The sequence below is a fragment of the Centroberyx affinis genome, unplaced genomic scaffold (assembly GCF_046629955.1).
Source record: "Centroberyx affinis isolate AG114_WGS23_722 - 3 ecotype Tasmania unplaced genomic scaffold, CSIRO-AGI_Caff_v1 ptg003307l_1, whole genome shotgun sequence".
Lineage (NCBI taxonomy): Eukaryota > Metazoa > Chordata > Actinopteri > Beryciformes > Berycidae > Centroberyx > Centroberyx affinis.
The window spans coordinates 175,047-194,674 of NW_027281313.1; the positions used below are offsets into that span (position 1 = coordinate 175,047).

General features: G+C 41.4%; 2 protein-coding genes across 2 annotated transcripts; both read right to left on the minus strand.

Annotated features, from left to right (window-relative positions):
• Nucleotides 1-2,826: 2,826 nt before the first annotated feature.
• Nucleotides 2,827-3,960, minus strand: gpr85 (G protein-coupled receptor 85). Its single transcript, XM_071538597.1, has one exon. It carries the CDS (start codon nucleotides 3,958-3,960, stop codon nucleotides 2,827-2,829), a length of 1,134 nt encoding a protein of 377 aa, XP_071394698.1.
• A 4,529-nt stretch (nucleotides 3,961-8,489) lies between these two features.
• Nucleotides 8,490-9,544, minus strand: LOC139660448 (small integral membrane protein 30). Its single transcript, XM_071538598.1, has one exon. The coding sequence runs from the start codon at nucleotides 9,514-9,516 to the stop codon at nucleotides 9,328-9,330; it is 189 nt and encodes a 62-aa protein (XP_071394699.1). The 5' UTR covers nucleotides 9,517-9,544; the 3' UTR covers nucleotides 8,490-9,327.
• Nucleotides 9,545-19,628: the final 10,084 nt, after the last annotated feature.

Below are 19,628 nucleotides of genomic sequence, written 5' to 3' on the forward strand. Positions count from 1 at the left end.
TTGTCCTTACAAAATGACTGCTGGCATGGAAGTAAAACACATTACGGCTTAGTTATGAGTCATCTTGAAATGTTTGCTTACAAAAGCAGTAATATTTTTGAGGATAGAATAGAATCATATGTTTTTCAAATACTGACTCCTGCATTTCAAGTGGCAAAGTTCTCCGAAATTGGATATACAGCGTTTTGGAATGAAACCCTTCAATTGTTATTTCCAGGAAATGTTATTGTCACAGTCACCATTTCCATCTTTTTCAATTGCTTTTCTGTGGAGCTGTACATCAGTGTGACATTACAGATGAGGGGATGGGACAAACTGCTCTCTGTCACTTCTGGCTAAAGGGAACGGTAGTGAGTATTCACTAAGCCGGACTGGTTTGCCATTATGCCATATAGGAATCACATATATCAAATCTGAAATTCAGTGGTATTCCCCTTTAACATGGAATGAAAACAGCAAGGGAAGGAGGCTGAGTGAGTGTGCCCTGGGATATATTCATGGATATTCTCCCCATTAAATGTCAAATACACTTCACATTCAATGACAAGGTTTAGCACGTATTTTGACTGTCCCCAGGACCCAAATGACAAAAACGTTTTTGTTCCAAAATAAGACATCCACCATTTGAAAATGTTGTCACCTACTCTTAGAAAATGACTGCTGGCATGAACATAAAACTCACAAAGGGATGTTGTCTCTATGAAATCCTTGTAAAGTTATCTATCTTTAGTCATTTGTCTACAAGACATTTTAGATGCTATAATAAACTGTAGCTTTAAAATAATGACATTTCCCCAGCATATGCAGTGTTTTGCAATGAAGCCCAATGAATGTAGGTGAGACAAGTTCATTCTGTTCACAGTTTTAAACATATCAATGTAAATTTTCGACCTTCAGGCGAAGATTAACAGTGAGGATATCGGTCATCGGCCATCACTTGATCGATCACCATTTCAAAACACTACCATGACCACAGCTATTATGAAGACGACCAGGAAAAACCCCAAACAGTTTTGTTAATTTCCATCTGTTGGTGTGAGCATATGATCTCTGCCCAATGAGAGGGATAAAAACAATTTTGCAAAATGGAAAATTTTTATTTTCAAAAATGTAAGCAACAGATTACACAGTTAACTTTCAGCAAATGCAATCCTAACTGAAACTGTACTCACATTCGGGACTTCAAAATGAAAGACTCACATACTTACACACAATCTATCTATAATATACAAAAAAGAATACATAATAAATATTAAAATGGCCACAAGAGAAAAAAGTAAGTTATTGAAAACAATCAGTAGAGAGCAAATGTAGGGAAAGTAGAAACAAGACGGTGTGCCTTAAATGTCTTTTTTTTTTTTTTTATCCTTTTACATTTTTTACAAATTGTGCAAGATTTCATACTAAGGCTCTGGTCTTGAAGTGACTGTTGTCTAATCCATACTGCACACACATACACACAAACACTCGTACGCACATGCACCCACTGACACACATACACGCGCGCACACACACACACCCACACGCACACGCACACACACACACACTCCCTGTGCTCTGAGCACTCTGTGGGGTGTAGCAAACCATTGCAGAATAAAAATGGGCTGCTCAGTGTATGGCCTGTGATGCTCATGGGAGTGGACCAGCTTTTAAAATGGACATGCACTTCACGTTGATGTGAAAAGACTCCCCTTGCGTCTAAAAAGGACTTTTCAGGAGTGAATGAAATAAAAATAACCTAACAACCAAGAAACATGACAATATCATAACCATTAAGGCAAGAACACCCGGAGTGGCATCAGCAATACTGTAACAATATGTCAGTGTTTAGGTACATGGATATGATGAAACATTTAACTAGTTCTTCACTGTCTTTTTTAAGCACAAGGTTGTTCTTAAAAGCAACTTTTTTAAATCCAAACATCATTTCATCTTTTTTCCTCTTTTTTTGTAAAAGGTGATAAGAAAATAACAATGCCAGACACTAGGGACATATGGATCGTAAAACTACAAGAAATAATTTCTAGTTTTAAGTTGCAACTTCAAAACCACACATTGTAAATCCCCATCGTTAAGCCCCGCCCAGAAAATGAAAAAGATATCACTTACATTAAAACCATTTTTATCCTCTTGTGATGGTGTATTCCAACAGTCACCAAGTTTTGCTTTACTTACAGCGATTGTGAAGTCTGTTGCAAATTAAAGCATTCATTGTTTAGTTTGGAAAAAAGAAACAAGTTGTCCTTGCAATGCAACTGGCAACTGTTGACCAAAAAAAGCATCTTTACATCTTCTTTTTAGTGCAACTCTTAAAATGTAAAACATCTCCAGTGATTCCTTGAGAGGTAATCATTTCTTTGTTTATGTTCTTTTTTCATTTTCTTTTCATATTTTTATGTATTTCATACCTCACAGAATTACGCATCTTCAAAATATCCAAAGCAAGGGGGTCAGTCCTTTGTTTTCATTGTTTTGTCAAAGATTTTTTTCTTTTTTTTTTTACTTTTTGCTTCTCTGCATTGGCATGGCCTTCCACAGCGTCTGTTTACTAGAACATAAACACAAGAGGGGATCCAGACCTCCTGCGTATTCCATTCCCTTCAGCCTCCACGTTTGATATTCAATCACCTTGACAGAGCCCCGTGATTGACAGTCCAACTTCTACCTCTGAAAAGAAGGGTGAGGAGAAGGAGGAAGAGGAGAAAACTGGAGGATTAAGAGAAGAGAGATAGAAAGAGAGAGTGCGCTGTACAATGGGAACAAGCCCAGATCAAGATCAATCAGGGAAATAGAGAGATAGAGGGGAAAAAATCCACAGCAAAGCCTTCATATAACGCAGTAGGGTTCCCTTGGTAACCTGGATTTTCTGCAGTAGAGGAGCGTGGTGCTGAAGCAGCGCCGGAGCTCCCTGTTGGAGAAGATGCAGATGAAGGGATTGACCCCAGCCTGGGCGAAGCTCATCCACACGGCTGCCGTCAGGTAGCCCCCGGGGACCACAGGGCCCCTCGCAAACACCCGCCAGTAGCAGGCTACCAGATAGGGCCCCCACAGCGCCAGGAAGAAAAACGTCATGATGTAGAACATCCTACTAATCCTCTTCTCTGTTTTGAACTCATCCAACACCAGTAGACGCCTGCGGCCCGCTGCGTTGCTGTTCTGCCGGATGCCCAGCAAGGTAGGCGGGGTGGGGCCTCTCCCAAATCCGGCAAGCCAGTTGGCTGCCGCCTGCCCGCTGGCGCCCGGCCCGTGGAAGGTCCAGTTCTGGCTGACGGCGGGCACGAACTGGACGGGCTTCATCTTCCGACGGTCGTGGACGAAGAAGATGAGCTTGAGGTAAACCAGCTGTGTGGCCAGGAGGATGAGCGCCAGCAGGAGCATGAAGCCCAGCGAGTCATTGGCCCTGAAGGAACGGTGCTGGAATGTGCACTGGTCCTCCTCCCGGATGAAGGAGTACGTCCCTACGTCCAGCACCGGGGGGAAAGCCATGGCCACCGACAACGTCCACACCATACAGATGACGGCCAGACAGGTCCAGAAGGTCAGCCTCTTGGTGTAGAAACGGTGATGCGCGATGGCCAGGTACCGGGTGACGCTGACGCAGAATAGCATGAACGCCGTGTGGAAACAGGAGAGCACGCCCAGGAAGGCAATCACTTTGCAGGTGAGCGTGCCGTAGGTCCAGGCGGATCCATTCTTGACGGAGGTGAAGACGAAGGGGAAGCAGATGGCGGAGCGCAGGATGTCGGAGGCGCACAGGTCCAGCAGGAAGTAGTAGGGTGCGCGGTGCAGGCTCTTGTCTTTGACCAGCAGGATGGAGATCAGGAGGTTTCCGACCACGCCGACTCCGATGATGAAACCCAGAGAGGTCAGTTTGAGGAACGTGGCGAGAGGAGAGACATTCTGCAAGATGGTGTGGTCCCCTGCATGGCTATAGTTCGCCATAGATGGAGGAGGGATCATAAAGATAGCGGAATAGCTTCAGCCAAGTATCATGATCTAGGGGTGGCAGGGGGAGGCGATAGATCCATTTGGCGGTGTGCTTTGAAGAGGTTTCCAGGCATATAGGCAACCTCTCTTCTAAGGCATCCTTTGTTCCTTTGTCTCATCACACCTAAAAAAATCCCTGAAAAATATTATCCACCCATCAGCTTTCAGTCACATACAACAGCTGCATTGTTTTAACTGCACTGCCTCTAGACTGTGATAAGTAATAATTTCCCTCTGCCTATGTCGTTTATTTTTTGGTTGTTTTTTTTTTTACATTTTCACACAGATTGCTCGTTGCATTTAGAGTGGCATGCAGTCAGCCGGTGCAGAGCTCTGCCCCAGCTTGAATACTTTGTCTAGAGAGAGAAAGACAGGGAGACGACGATAGAGCTTGATTAGACTAAAGCATTAATCCTGGTTACAATAATAGACTTTTCTTTTATGGGGCTTCGGAATTGACTGAACAAAAGCGCCGTGACAATAATAAGCCAACGCCGACTCTTCATTAACAGACGACGCATTTTTGCCAGTGTCTGTCGGAAAAAATGGGGTAGACAAAAGGTTTGGATTGGATTTTGAATTTTTTTTAGCGCACTGTGAAACATTAAGAGAAATGCAGTCCCCAAAAAAAGGCTCTTGATCACACCCTACACCCTGCAGAACAGATGAAGGCTATCTGAACCGAGGGATGCCTCGAATAAACTCGCCCTGCCTTCATGCTTTGTGGAAAATCAACGGAGGGTGCATACAGAATAAAGCATCCATGTTTTGTCTGATTAAAGGTTGACTGGATTACGAGTCTCACGTTAATAAGCAATGTTCTCATTAGGGCGTTTATTGAGCCAGTCTCTCATCCATTTTCCAGATCATCTTTGATGTTACAAATTACAAACAAAGACTTAAGAATATATACTGACTAATACTAATACTTAAACCACATTTTAACGTAAATATCTTGTAAATGTCGGGATGTAATAATGACATCAGAATGAGATGGATGCGTTTTTATCGAAAAAGCCAGGTTGTTAGAATTAACAATGCTAAGCCTGCCGGTTGCAATATTATGGGATGTCACATTCGATATATATTTTCTGATGTTTTGAATATTAAATAATTGCTATTATGTATCAATGAATTTCAATAATATTGGCGTTTATGCCTACTTACGCGTTTTTACGCATCCTCCAGTCGTGGGACGAGCATTTTACGCGCGTTTGGGTTTATCTAAGAGACATTTCTGTCGAAAACATTGCAGGATAAAATCACTGTTGTTGCATCCCAATCGGTAGACTGCTGGATAAAGCATAACAGTGTAGCGGATCCGCACGTCCATTAGACTAGAATAATTTCCAAGTACCCGGTAGGAATTGACCAGAATCGGAGGCACTAAACAAGACAAGGCCAAATGAGACGGACAGCCGAAGACAAGATCAATCAAACCCCTACCTGTTGATAATCCTATTTCGTTTCCCTCCTGGAGGTTATTTACATTGCAGAAGTCGGGTTTTGCTGTTAAAAAACCTTGGTTTGTTGCCTGCCCCCTTTTTTCCTCCACGGTGAATATACAGTAAACGGAGCGGACTGCGCGTGCGCACTGGATCCCTATTTGTGATCCAAGACGCGTCTTGTCTCTTGTTGCAGCAGCAGCTCCGTCTCTCTCACGGCAACATCTGCTCAACGGGGCCACTGCTGGCCGGTAAAGCGTTACGATTACCTACTGGTTTCCCCGGTAACGGATTACTATTTCAGTCTCCACTTTTGTTATCAACCCCACTCTAATTATGAGGCTGTACCAAAACGATATCATAGCCTATCATACCCCATACCCATTCGTTTTCCTCATAATTAGTCTCACATTAAGCTAGCTTTGGTGAAAAATGTCCTAAAAGTTTCCTTTTTTTCCGGGTGGAATTATTTCAGGTCATAAGTCAACGTTATTTGTTTACCGTACTGAGAGTGAATTGAGTTGCCCTAACCGCCAAAATATAGAGATTGCGCTGAGACAGTAAGTGGAGCAGGTAAAATTACTTTTGAAATGGGTAACGAGGAATGCATTACTTTTTGAGTGACGAGCCCAAAACTGATGGGGGCAGCATCGGCATCAGCAGAGTGCATCTGGTTCAGCCTGGGCCTGGCCAACTCATCATCATTCAAACAGCCGAATGAAAAATCACTGTAATATTCCTACAATGTGTCTTGGATACACAATAGTGGGTTTATAGTGACCTTATCTTACTTTATGGTATTTTTTTTTATCTCCTATGGTACCACTATAATATTCCCAATGTCCCCATAGGGAGTTATCTTTTTGCTGGGACATTCATATAGTATCCTTATCAAATTTATTACACTACATATATTTATTTTTACTATAGTAAGCTACAGTATAGGGCTATGGTTTTGTCATTTTTACCTTGGGCAGTTACGGAGTACTTCTTAATCACAGAGATTATATTGAAGCATATAGGCCTAGACAGAATAGAATAGTAATCCTATGATACATTTGAGAAGGATGCTATCCAAGCAGAGCAAACCTATAAAATAGCATGCAGCTATCTTACAGTCTTACAAAAGATAAAAATACCATAAAGCACAATAAGGTCACTGTAAATTCACTATAAAGTACCACAGACACAAGTCATATAGTGATTTTTCATTCAGCTTCATTATTGTGTCTTCATCATGATGTACCTCACCTATATGCTCTTACCTGTTTCAGTGTATGTTATGTGCGAAGTGAAGGGTTAAATCAGGTAATGGTTCACCTCAAGGTAGAATGACTCTACTGTATATGCATAATTGACAAGCACTTTGTGCACTGTTGTTCATTCTGCCTGGGCTGCATGATAAATTCATTGGATTTGATTTGTGAACTATGTATGGAAAGCTGTGATGCTATGAGCAGTGTAACAAGTGAACACTGATTCATTCATTCACACAGCCACATATGCAAGTCCACACAGAAACACAACACACATACATAATATACAGTGGTGGGACTATATCGCTTTGTATCTACCTTGGCTATGAAACATTAATTATGATAATAAATGTATGAAATGTGTGGTGTTACCGCTGGCAACTGATACCATTTTCACATATAGTGTACAATATGAACCATACAGACTTCTATTGTTTATGATTAAAAAAACATGATGCTGAGAGTCAACATGTGTAGTTATTTTCTTTTCAATCCCAGCCCACTGAATATCAAACCATGGCAAACCATTAAAACATATAGTGAGGCACACAGGGTCACAGTGTACCCACTCCCTTGACCACTATACACCAAAAAGCTGGATAATTGGTAAAAACTACAGAGGGATACACCAGAGGTGGAAAGAGTAAGGAGATAGTTTTACTCCAAAAGAAGCTGCTACTTGATTTACATTTTACCCAAGTCAAAGTTTCATTTTCTATAAAGTGATTAAAGAGTAGCAGTACCTAATAAAAACATAATCATATATGATCAGTACAACTGAGCACTTATTTACTTTTAAGCACAGACCATAATGATTTTGTGCATGTTCCAATATTCTCTGCCCAGAATGAACAATAACCCGTTTTGGCATGGTCCTTATAAGTAATTTGATGTATCATCATCACCCCAACGTTAAGGCTGAACAATGTTTAATCATCAGCTATGGAAGGTAATAAAGTCAATAATTGTTTTACTATAGGTGCCAGATCTCATTGTTACTCTTCTGTCCTAAAATGAGGGGTGAGCAAATGAAGGGTTTCATTCAAAACTGCATTTTGGGGAAACAGTGAACCCTGATGCTCATTGTTCAATAATTCAAAAAATACAACTGATTATCTAGAATATTACTATTTTGTAAGCAAAAGTTGTAAGACTATTAAGACTAATAACTTACAAAATAATGCTCTTTCATGCCAGGAAATATTTTGCAGGGGTAGATGTTGCATTTTCCAATGGACATCTCATTTTGGAATGAAGCTCTTCAAACACTCATAGCAATTATGCAGGCAAAGGTTGAGATGAGTTAAAATCTACTCAAAATAAAAGTTGTAGTAAAATCTACTCAAGCCCAATAATATAAGTAGTTGTACCACGTTACTGTCTCTAGTGCTCTGAACAGTGTCTGGAAGTCACAGTGCCAGGTTAATTTGGTGTGGGGAAACCTTTGCCTCATGCATGGGAGTGGGTAGACCTCCCTTTATTGAGGCAGCAGAAGGGATGAGAGAAGGGACTGGTGATGGAAGCTAGAATTATAGCATGATATAATACATCTGATAGTTTATGTGTGTTTATCTGCTCCTACGCAAATAAGTTCACTCACTGTGCTGTTTTTGCTGGCACATATACAACAGTCCAGAATTCAAAAGCATAGCACAAGTTGTTGATTATGCAACATATTCTAACTGGAAAGAGGAAGTGAATACAAACATTTCAAATGGGTGAAACCACATACTTAAAGGTGGGACCGCCTAAAGCAGTGATTCACTAACGACAGCTTGAACGTTAAAACACTCTTATTTGCAAATAAAATAATTGTATTGGTATGGTCTACAGTGTTTGGGATGGTGTTGTGTGGGGAAACCTGCACAGACCAACAGACACAGAGAGAGGGTCCTGGCAGGATTCAGCATGGGGAAAGTTCAGGCTGATCAGAGGCTGATCCACTCTTCCTCCTCCTCAGGGCACAACAGCATTGTTTCTGTACTTCCTGAATGAGATAAAGACTGGGCAATTTGGCTTACATATCACTGTGAGGATAAATCATTCATATATCAAACTGCATCAGATAAAGCAATTTATTATTCATAAAGCTATTGTCTGATTTTTTTTTCTTGGCAGCGATGGCAACACAGCAACTCAACCCTCTGTGTTTGACCACACTGGTGATATTGTGCTATTAGCAATGGCAATGTCGTGTTACACATTCAACAAAGAAAAAACACATCATCAGGCAATCACAGTGACCACCACAAGCATGGAAAGCTTGCCACAATAAGCATTGGAAGAATCCTTAGGAGCGTATAAGTGCAGCAGCCTTTTTAATACAGAAGGCTATTAATGTTTGGTCATTGGATCCTCAGCAGTAACGTTAGGCTACAAAAGCTAATAGTTTGTGTGTTCTTGAACTTCCTGGATTTTGCTTCCCCCCTTCCCCAAGAAAAGTCCACTGTCCTGTCCTCGTGGTTCCCATTGAGCTGGATGCTTTATTTCCAATAAGGCACGTTTCATAACAGTCTTTTCGACACACACACCTTGTGCCAGTAGTTCCTCAGGTCAGGACATCAGAACTGTGGGAAGACGCGGGGGGGGGGGGGGGGGAAACATGTTTGCAGGCCGGTCGCACCTCATCAAGCGACTCATCACAGCAGTCCGTTCCGTCTCCGTGCGTACCAGCCGAGGCAGGCGCAGAAGCCCACCACCGATATGACCGTCCCCAGGAGCAGCGCCAAGGCATCGCCCGCGTCGTACGCCTCCGCCGGGGGGATGAGACAGAGAAAGATCACCCACAGGATCGCTGCAGCATTTGGGAGTTCAAGTTTGGGAGCCATGTTGCCTTCCACCGTAACAGTTGATGATTGTCGGGAAGCAGGAGCGCCTGCGTCGAAGTCAAATGACAGCAACGGAGCGACCAAACTTCCTGGTTCGCTCAGCCAATCGCGTCGCTTCTTTATTCTAACCCTGCCTCCTGGATCTGATTGTGTCTCTTAAAACCAGATTCAGACAGCAAGAGCCGTCTTTTTCACGGTTTTAATATTGCTATAGTTTTTATTTTTGTTTGGTTTGTTTTTCAAGCGCGGAGAACTGAATTGATCAGACTAAAATGCAAATTGATCCTGTGTTGAAAACTGTAATTATTCTACAGTGTTGGGATTTCTGACAGCAATCCCCTTATTGGTCACAATTAGGCTGACAGGCTGTCATTGCTTCTCGTCCTTATTCCTCAGGCCCTGCTATAAACAATGCAGACTATTTTACATAGATCAGTCAAGCTCATCAACAGCTCTTGTTTCAAGCCTGATATTCCCACTGAAGACAAATGAGTGTTGACATGCATAGGCTATGATGTACCATGTGTGACTTCTTGGTCAAGGTCAAAATATAAAAACTGTCAAAACAGCCAAGAGACAAGTATTTTCCATATTATTGAAAATATTGGCTGCCTTAGGCATTGAATGAAAATAACCCTGTCTACTGATGATTAATTCAATTTGGACAGCAAGAGAATTTCACACTATATGGACTTTATGATCTCCATTTCCAACCCAACTATTCAACTTCGCCTCTGTACACTCCTGATCTCCCGAAACGCACTAAAATTGGTTCAAATTGTCTGTGTTGCGATGACTAAACATGCCATGCCCCGTTTCACCTCATGCTACAAATTATTTGGCGTACAGAGCTGTGGGGGGTTTCAAGGCCCATATCTCTCTGGGCGATGTAGCCTAGGGCACTTAGGCTGTAATTTAATTAGAGCGCACAAGCCAAAGTAAAATATTGACCTTGTAAGCCTGCCATACCTCTGTACCTGACCTGTTCCAAGCAGAGAGATGAATAGGCACACAGTCCCTCCACTCGCTCTCCTCGTTCTCTCCTCACACACTCTCTCTCACTCTCGCCTCCCGTCTCTCTCTGACAATCTGTCTCTTTCACTCGCACGCACACACAAACACAAGTTGTTGCAAGTCCTATCTGATCTCTGTGGCTGCATCATTCCCAGGGGGACCACACGCCCATCACAAGCCTCTCAAAGAGCTTCTCATCCGGGACAGAAAAAATGAGATAAAAGAGCCTGCTACCATTGCCACCACTGTCACACTCTGCAGCTTATATCCCCAAGAGACATACGCACACATGTTGGAACTGTATATGTGAATACATTCCTGTGATTTACAATCATTCCCTAATTTAAGCCCAATACTAATTTCTAATCTCAACATTAACCCCAACCCAAAATTAAGCTTTTTATTTTTTTTATTTTTTTTTACCCCGTCAAGCTATCATAAAATGTCCTCCAAAACCATTTTCTGGTAACTAAACTTTTGAATTTTGGACACACACACGCACACACACACAGACAGACACACACACATGCACACACACAAACACACAGCAGCAGCAGCACTTTCCCTCGATCTCAGTGGTGCTGGTAATTGATCAGTGGGAGGATGAGGGAATATATAGAAATGAGAGTGTTTGTCTAACGGGCCAGGACAGTGACATTAATCTCCCCCAGCCATGTGCTCTGCATTGTAATGTGCTACTCAGCACCAAGGCCCCATTGCTAAACCTGCACACTGAGGAGATGGAACAGCACAAGGTGTGCGTGTGTGTGTGTGTGTGTGTGCGTGCATGTGTATGCGTGTCTATATACTTGTCTTTTTGTGTCTGTGTACCAGTGCGAGACACTGCGTATTAAAAACAAAAACTCTTTCAGTGTGTCAGTGTCTGTATGTGTGTGTGTGTGTGTGTGTGTGTGTGTGTGTGCGTGTGTGTCAGAACAACCCTTGTTTCCAGTTACTCCACTCAGAGGTTTTTGTTTATCCTTTCCTGTTCCTCCTGACTTTAAGAGACATTTCTTCCCCTCAATCGGCGTAAAGTGCCAATGGCTGCCAGCAATCAGCGACTTACAGAAAGAGGCTGGCAAGGAAGACGCACTACAAAAATGTCCATCTCAACATGTCATTTAATTTTGTATTGAGATGTAAAATCTTGTGAGTGGGTGCGAGTGTGTGTTTGCATAATGTATGTGTGGTTGGTGGTAGAGAATTTACTGTATACAAAAGCACTGTATGTGCAGTCCTATTGTCCTATCAGTTACTTTAGGTACCAACGATAAAGTGTCTATTTGTACCATATGTGTTTATTTAGAAATATATCACAATATTTCCTTTGTTGCATCATCGTGTCCGCCGTCCTTACTGATTAAACCTCCACTCATGTCTGTTATGTTGAGAGAAGTGGGCCAAGTGACAGCCCACTTAATACCTCTTCGTGTGTTTGTGTGTGTGTGTGTGTGTGTGTGTGTGTGTGTGTATGTGTGTGTGTGTGTGTGTGTGTGTGCATATATTTGTCTGTGACTACGTGTACAGCATGCTTCATTAGAGTTATACTGTATAAAGCCATAGTTCTTCCCAATCTTTTCTGAAATGTATCACAATTACTTCACTTTGTATAGGGGTTTACTTTGGACATGTTTTGAACTTCAAACTTTGTATGAAGTTGAATCAAGGCTGTATACAGTAGCCTACAGTATTTCCAAATTTCCAAATTGAAAGATTTTCATGTTGCTTTGCTCAAATTTTTTCTATTTTTGGTCAAGGACACCATGCTGAGTTTATCTGTTCTCGAATGTTGTTTGGAGGTAGCGAGAACTGAAAAGACCAATTTTCAGAGGCCTTGGTTTTCTAAGCATCATCCATTCTCAATTACTTTCTACCACAGTGGAGACAGAGTTGTCCACCTTCACTAAAGAGCACAAAAACATCCCTCCCCGAAGATTAATTATGTTCTGAAATTGGTTTCTCAGAAAACAGTGAGAAGAGGACCCTTAAAAGCGATTGGTGCTTTTGTAGTGGGCCAGTGCACGATCCATAATGAATTGTAGTGTGAGGGACATGACAAATGGATTGTCCTGTGGCTTTTGTGGTAATGTTCTAGATGTTAAAGTACTTAACAGGGCCTGAATCAACACCAGAGAAGAAAGGAAGGGCAGCTTGGTTTTGCATAACGTAGCGTGACTCGTACTGAGGGTGGCGAGGCCTTTGAATCACACTGCTAGGGACGTGGGATGAGCTGAAACACATCACAAGCCCGTAAAAAGGAGAATGACACAGAATAATTATCTATTCAAATTGGATGTTGACAAGGAGGCGGGTAGGGTGCTTGACAATCTCCCATCCGAGCGTTACGGTGACAGTTGTATAATACTCTAAAGGGTAATCAATTCATCCTTGCATTGTTTAAGTATGTTATCAAATCGGATCACTCGCTCAACCGTATTTGTCATAATGATTGAGTTACTGTAGAGTTTCACCATATGCACACATGCTAGATAGGCCTTTGGGGCCTTGAAGTTCATGGAGACCGCCTTTTTTCCCAGAAAAGCTTGGAAAACCTGTGACAGTTCATACAGTATATGGCAAGCTTACATTAGTCACACACTGATGTTTTTGTTTCATAGTCTCATTACTGTTATTGTGCAATGACATAATGACTGTAATTTGCAATTTTAATTTGAAGGTATTTTCAGCCACATCAGTCAAACAGTTAAAGAACTAACATTATTTTTGATCATATTCATAAAGTGGACACTATAAGTATTTATTCTTAATGTCTTTCAGTGCAATGACTCCTATAAATCTTCAACCCATAAACATCACCAGAGTCTTGATACCTTCCTGTCAAGCTCCCTGTCCAGCCTTCTACCATTTCAACACATGGTTCATTAAATACCACATATCAGTAAATGAGGGTCTGGTTTGTGGAATCGCATTAGGCCCGAAACATCATCATCACACCACAGAGCATAAAGACAGACATGAGTTAGTTAATGGTAATTTATAATAATGGTTGTTTCTCCCTGCGATTTTCCCCATAGAGTTTCGTGGGGAAATTAGTAGAAGCAGAATTGGTACCAGCAGGTTGCAGCAGAAGGCATCGGCTGGAGTGCAGGATGCCTGCCTTTAGGCACAGCAGAAATAAGTCCTTCCAAAATGAAATATCCACCATTTGAAAAAAGTGACAACTACCCTTACAAAATGATTTATTACACAACGTTTAATACAAGTCATTAAAAACAAATCACCTTACTTTTCCAAGGGCGGGAGGAAACCTAATGCCGTAGTTTACAAAATGATAACACTTTAACAGGCTGGATCCTTTATATTTTTGAGATATTAGACGACGAACCTCAGGTGATGAGTTAAATTTTTTTTCCGAAATGGATTTATAGTGTTACGGAAAAGAGCGCTTCAAATGGTTTCATTTCATTAGCAGCTGTATTATTGATGAGCTTCTCCAATACGAAAAAAAGATGGAGGCCTCTGGCAGCATGCATACAGATTTACTCTAAGTGTTCAAGTTTCCTTCAGCTGCATGCTCATGTGTACCCTGCTACAAATATCAGTCAAATATGGCCGAGAGCTGAGTACATCACAGTTATTCATAGCATGTCTGTGTGTGTGTGTGTGTGTGTGTGTGTGTGTCTGTGTGTGTGTGTATGCATGTAAGATTGATAGCTCATCACATTTCCTGTCATGGTGTAAATGTCACCTCTGTGGCGTGCGATGATGAACGCAATCATGTGGTTGGTTCATCATCTGCAGCATCCATCTCCATGGGAATGTTTGTTCAAAAGTCACTCACTCACACACACATGCACACAGAACACACACACACACACACACACACACACACACACACAGGCAGAGGCAGACTGTCCATCTCTGCCTCTGGGATGTTAATCTAACATCTGAATCACGTTATACTGGGATTATCCTGATTATTCTCCATATTTTTTTCATTTTGGGAGCAGTTGTTCCTTCTTAAACAAAACACCAGTCACGTGTCAGAACACTGATGTGAGCGACCAAGCTTGCTGCTGTTTTTGACATTGTGTGTGTGTGTGTGTGTGTGTGTGTGATCTTTGGGATCTTAATGCTGCTATAGTAATGGCCACAGTAGCGCTCCAAAGCGAGATTGGGGGTTCTGAGGCAGAACAGGATTTCACCAGAACAGAGCTGTGCAACAAAACAGATACTGGAGAGAGATAGTGCCACGCAAAAACGCTGCCTGAGTCATAGTGCATTTATCATTCCACCCTAGTTTCATCATCTGATACAAATATAGTGGTATTTGAAATAAAAATAAATACTTAAAGTGGGGATAAATCCGATTTTTACTGACTATAATAGTATCTGTGGGGGGTTTGATAGGGTTGCTGATCAATACCAACTCAGCAATTACTTTGCTATGTGCTGAGATTTCTGACCAGGATATAACATCCATGTGGGTTGATTATTGGAAACATTTTCAGATGTATTATTCATTGTATTTTTCTTCAGCTGGACATTCAGTGATCATTCTGATTCAGTTCGGTTTGAAAATTATACATGTATTGTTTTACACCTTCCATGCCAAATTCAGATTGCATGCAGAGATGCTGTGATAAAATAAATACTTTCAGATTTTCTCCATTTAATTGGTCTGAGTCTGAGGCTAAGGAAAGGGCACCATTGCAGTTTCTGTTGCCATGGTGACACAGTTTGTCTCATAGCTCCTTAACGTGTGCGCTTCTCTCACCCCATTTAAAGTTCATGGCTGTTGATAAGGGTATTATCAAACAGGCACATGCTAAACGCCCTTGGCTGTTGCCCTTCGACAGCTGGGGGAAGGAACACACAACAGAGGCACCTTCCTCAGCATAATGTTTCCTAGTTGTTTTCTAGGCATGGTGTATATAACTCTGTACACAGGGAAAGATGTAGAATGACAGCCTAGGGATAACTGTCATGTGACTTAATCCATGTGATTATACAACTAAAAATATTTGGTTTGTATCTATTTTAGACAACGATATAATATCCAAATATTTGCCCTATTCATGCACATGAACATAACATGACTCACTTACCCAAAGCGCCTGTGCAGACATTTCTAACATTGCGCTACACAGATATTACATTTTTTTGTTTGTTTCTTATTTGTTTGCTACTAAAGACTGCATCCTTTTCATTAAGGTTTTCAATCGATTTAAACCAAATGCCTACAAGGAGGGACACAAAATAGCTGCTGTGAAATGGCCTCAGAAGAGCGCCTTGATATCAGGTGAATGTGAAGGAGGGAAGAAGAAATGAATAGCCTAGATGGCTCAGAGGGAATTATTATTACACCATGGAAAGGACAAATAACCTCAATGTGAACACCTATTGTTACATTCATTATGATTCCTAGTTTTTTTTTCTAATGCTGTGCCCACACTGGAAACAGCCTGCTTCTGCCAAATAGTTGTTTGCCTTATAGCTATGTGTTAAAAATAAATTATTACACTTGAGACAGACTTTCCTCTCATTCTCTATTTTAGCGTGTGCCACACCACGGCTCGAGCGGGACCCCCTCACTGCCTGCTCTCTCATGCATCATGTCAAATTGCCGCCGTAAACAACCTATTAAGTGACCTATTTATCTGGGCCAATTCCGCTGGCTCACTCACCCCAATTACTTTGCCGGTGGAATGTCTACTCAGGACTGCTTCACATTGCTTTACGCTTAAATCGATACTTCTGCAGACCCAGAAAGCTCTTCCATGTGCTTCCGCCCTCGGCAGCACCTCTCACGGCACCCTACACATGTTACATAAGATGAGGGCTTTGCAGAGGGAGTGTAGACAGTGTAGCACTGCAGCTGTTATCCTTAAGGGAAACCACTAGTTTAATTCAGCCTTGGATTCAGAATGGTACTGATATCACGAATAATTCTGCCTGTTTTTTGTTTAGGGAAAAAAAAAAAAAAGCTGTGAAGTTGTGTCATATTGTCGATGGTTGCCAGATAGAACATGAGCATGAGTGAGTATGAGTATTGTGTCGATGCCTATATATGTATTTATGTTTTCATGATAATATGCTCTTTTCTGTGTGCAGCCTGCGAGGTTGAAGAATGCTCCAGGACGTCAGTTCCATTTACTTATGAAGTTGTACCAGTGCATTTTCTGCAATTGAGCCGTCAGCGGCTGTCAGTCGGGGGAAATTAACGAGTCTGCTGATTGCACTGCTGGTAATTACAGAGTGCGGCTGGAGCAGTGCTGTGTCAAGCCTGGGAGTTATTTTAAGCTTACATTTCTCCTTTCTCCCAATGGCCAGGTCAACTAATGCTCTACAGAGGATCAGCAGAGGGATCTTGACTGACCGCAGACAACGTCTCTAACCACGAGGGCTGCCTATCGGTTGGAGACATCGTGCCATAACCAAAAGGTCGCAGGTTCATTCCCCGCAACGGCAGATGTGTCTGTCTGAGTGTCCTTCAGCGAGACACTGAGCCCCTACCTGCTCACTCACTGCACGTCACTCTGGATAAGAGTGTCAGCTAAATGCCTAAAATGTCGCTACAGGAAGGTCAGCGTCCCTGTAGCTGGTAGGGACTCAGTGCCTTGCTCAAGGTCACTATAACAGGGCGGATGTTCACTGGCACAGGGGCTTGAATGTAGTGAGTGAAGCAAAGGAGCCTTTAAGAGAGAAGAAAACACACCCATGCTGGTGGGGTGAGGCAGATCGCTGCATGTTCTAGATCAGACAATAAAGAATTTGACTGGTTCTTCTTTAACTAAATCAGGCTTTCCCAACCCTGGGGTCGCATGGAATTCAAATGGGCTCGCCTGAAATTTCTAGTAATTGATCAATACAAATAATAATTATTATAATAATAAAAAAACACCACACACAATTTAAAACAACTAAACGTGGTCTAAAAGTGGTCTAAAATGAACATTTACTTGCAACATAGTATTACAAACTATTACATGATCGAAAACAAAAAATTCTCTGTGTTTTGACTGTCTGGGGTCACTAGAGTTTTGTGACGTCAAAGTGGGGTCACGAGCCAAAAAAGGTTGGGAACCACTGAACTAAATAGAAAGGAGCAAACATTTGTTTGCCACCCTCAGTCTCAGTTGGATAAGGCGTGTACCATGTAAATGCGATGTCTTCGGTTCGAATCCGACTCACTCTCATCCTTCCTGTCTCTCTTAGCTGTCAAATAAAGGCAAAAATGCCCCCAAAATCTTAAAAACAATGGGATCAGGATAAGTTACTACGATAAAGAAAAATGCTTGTTAATGCGAGGGGTAAACACACACAGCTCACATTGCAACCACATTGCAGTCAGGTGGAAATACAATCCCTACAATGTGTTCACATTTGTGAGATTACTGTCCACGGGGTAGAAACATCATCCACTCAGCTTCACCGAAGGACTGCAGCATGATCCGCTCCTTCTCCTCATCTACGGTATAGTGAAGGAGTCACTGTAGCAGCTTTCACAGCAGCTATAAACGCTATTGTGGCAAATAGCTGCCTCCTACGGAAGATAATCTTCAAATTTAAATACAGACTATACAATATCACGTCTAATGACCATACACTAGCCGCGTTTGTTTTTGTTGACAATGCCACCTCCCCACCTACTCGCCTGCTTTGCATAGTGTGTGCAAAAGTGAGATCCAATCCCAATCAACACAACAAAATAATGCAGACAAATAGAATGCATATAAAAACCAGGTGTAAATGCAAAGGGTGTGATAGGACTGATCAGTGTCAAGAAAACATTTTAATACCAGGTGTAAATAGAGCCTTTAGCACAGAACCTGAGATTTCAACAAGCAAGACTGATCACTCTTTAGGACTTCTTCGATATCCAAAATGCAGACTGACCTGCTGAACAGTTTCAGTAAAGTTAGAAACAGCCAATCTGTCCACTGATTTAGGGAACTTTATTTAAAATGCTAGGTTAGAGCCGGGGTTGGGGAAAGTTTTAGTCTCAACCACAATAGTCTATAAAGATATGGATTTGGCAGAGCACTTTGAACTTAAGTACCTCAGGCAACTCTGCTCTTGAGTTTTGCTTTTAAGAGTGTATTCAGAATTACAGAGGAATGAATCATTCCATTCAAACTACCAGTCAAAATACCATTCATGTCTATTTAGTCCCTTCTGAGAGCCTCTCCTTCGTATTTATTCTACATTTTGTATTCAGTACTAGAGGTGTTGGACAGGGCAGCACAACCACCCTTCCCACACACCATCCAAACCAAAAAAATGCAGAGTGCAGAATTTGTTATCAGATGTGATCCATAGTCTTGATGACTGGCAAACAAACCCATGGCTGGCAAAAATGCCAAATCAAAACCATGTCACCGCTCATGGATCTATTAGGGGTTCAAGTCACTAGGCCTGAAACCCTATTGTTTTTGTTCTTATTTTTCTTATTTTTCTTCTTGTTCATCTTCTTCATCTTCTTCTTCTTTGGATAGGTTTAAAATCTACCCCACTACTCAGGCAAAAAACAATGACACCAATCGGTTTGATAGTGGCGCGATAACAAGCAACTTTATGTTTTGGCCAATAACTCCTGAACCATAAGGTCTAGAATCAATTCATTTTTCCTCAGAACCCTTGGCTCAAGACAAACCTATTGCATATACAGGTTTTGGTTTCCGCCATTATAGTTTTTCCACCATTTTGCATTTTATACAGCATATATGGATTTATGAGATTATGGCTATTACCCAGAGTTATGAAAATCCAAACCGTTTCGCCATGGTTGATGGAGAAGATATGCGAACAGGAATTTGGCTCAGGCATAATTCCCAAATGATTCATCCTAGAGCAACAAAACTTCAGATACATATGGGATAGACCCTAAAGTGTAACAGACTACGCCACCTACAAGCTAAACTTGCAATAGCGAATATTTTTTTAAATTTCTCCTACAAAGTTGCCTTAATCTTAATCTTAATCTTAATGCTTAATGGACTGGTAATTTTTCAAATTATTATTATCTTTAATGATAATTATTATTATTATTATTATTATTATTATTATTATTATTATTATTATTATTATTTTTAGTAGTAGTAGTAGTAGTATAGCACAGTATTATAGTCAGAGCA

What these genes read in the sequence shown, in the direction of transcription:
- LOC139660448 (XM_071538598.1), bottom strand. Translation starts at nt 9,516, where the DNA reads ATGGCTCCCAAACTTGAACTCCCAAATGCTGCAGCGATCCTGTGGGTG.
- gpr85 (XM_071538597.1), bottom strand. Translation starts at nt 3,960, where the DNA reads ATGATCCCTCCTCCATCTATGGCGAACTATAGCCATGCAGGGGACCAC.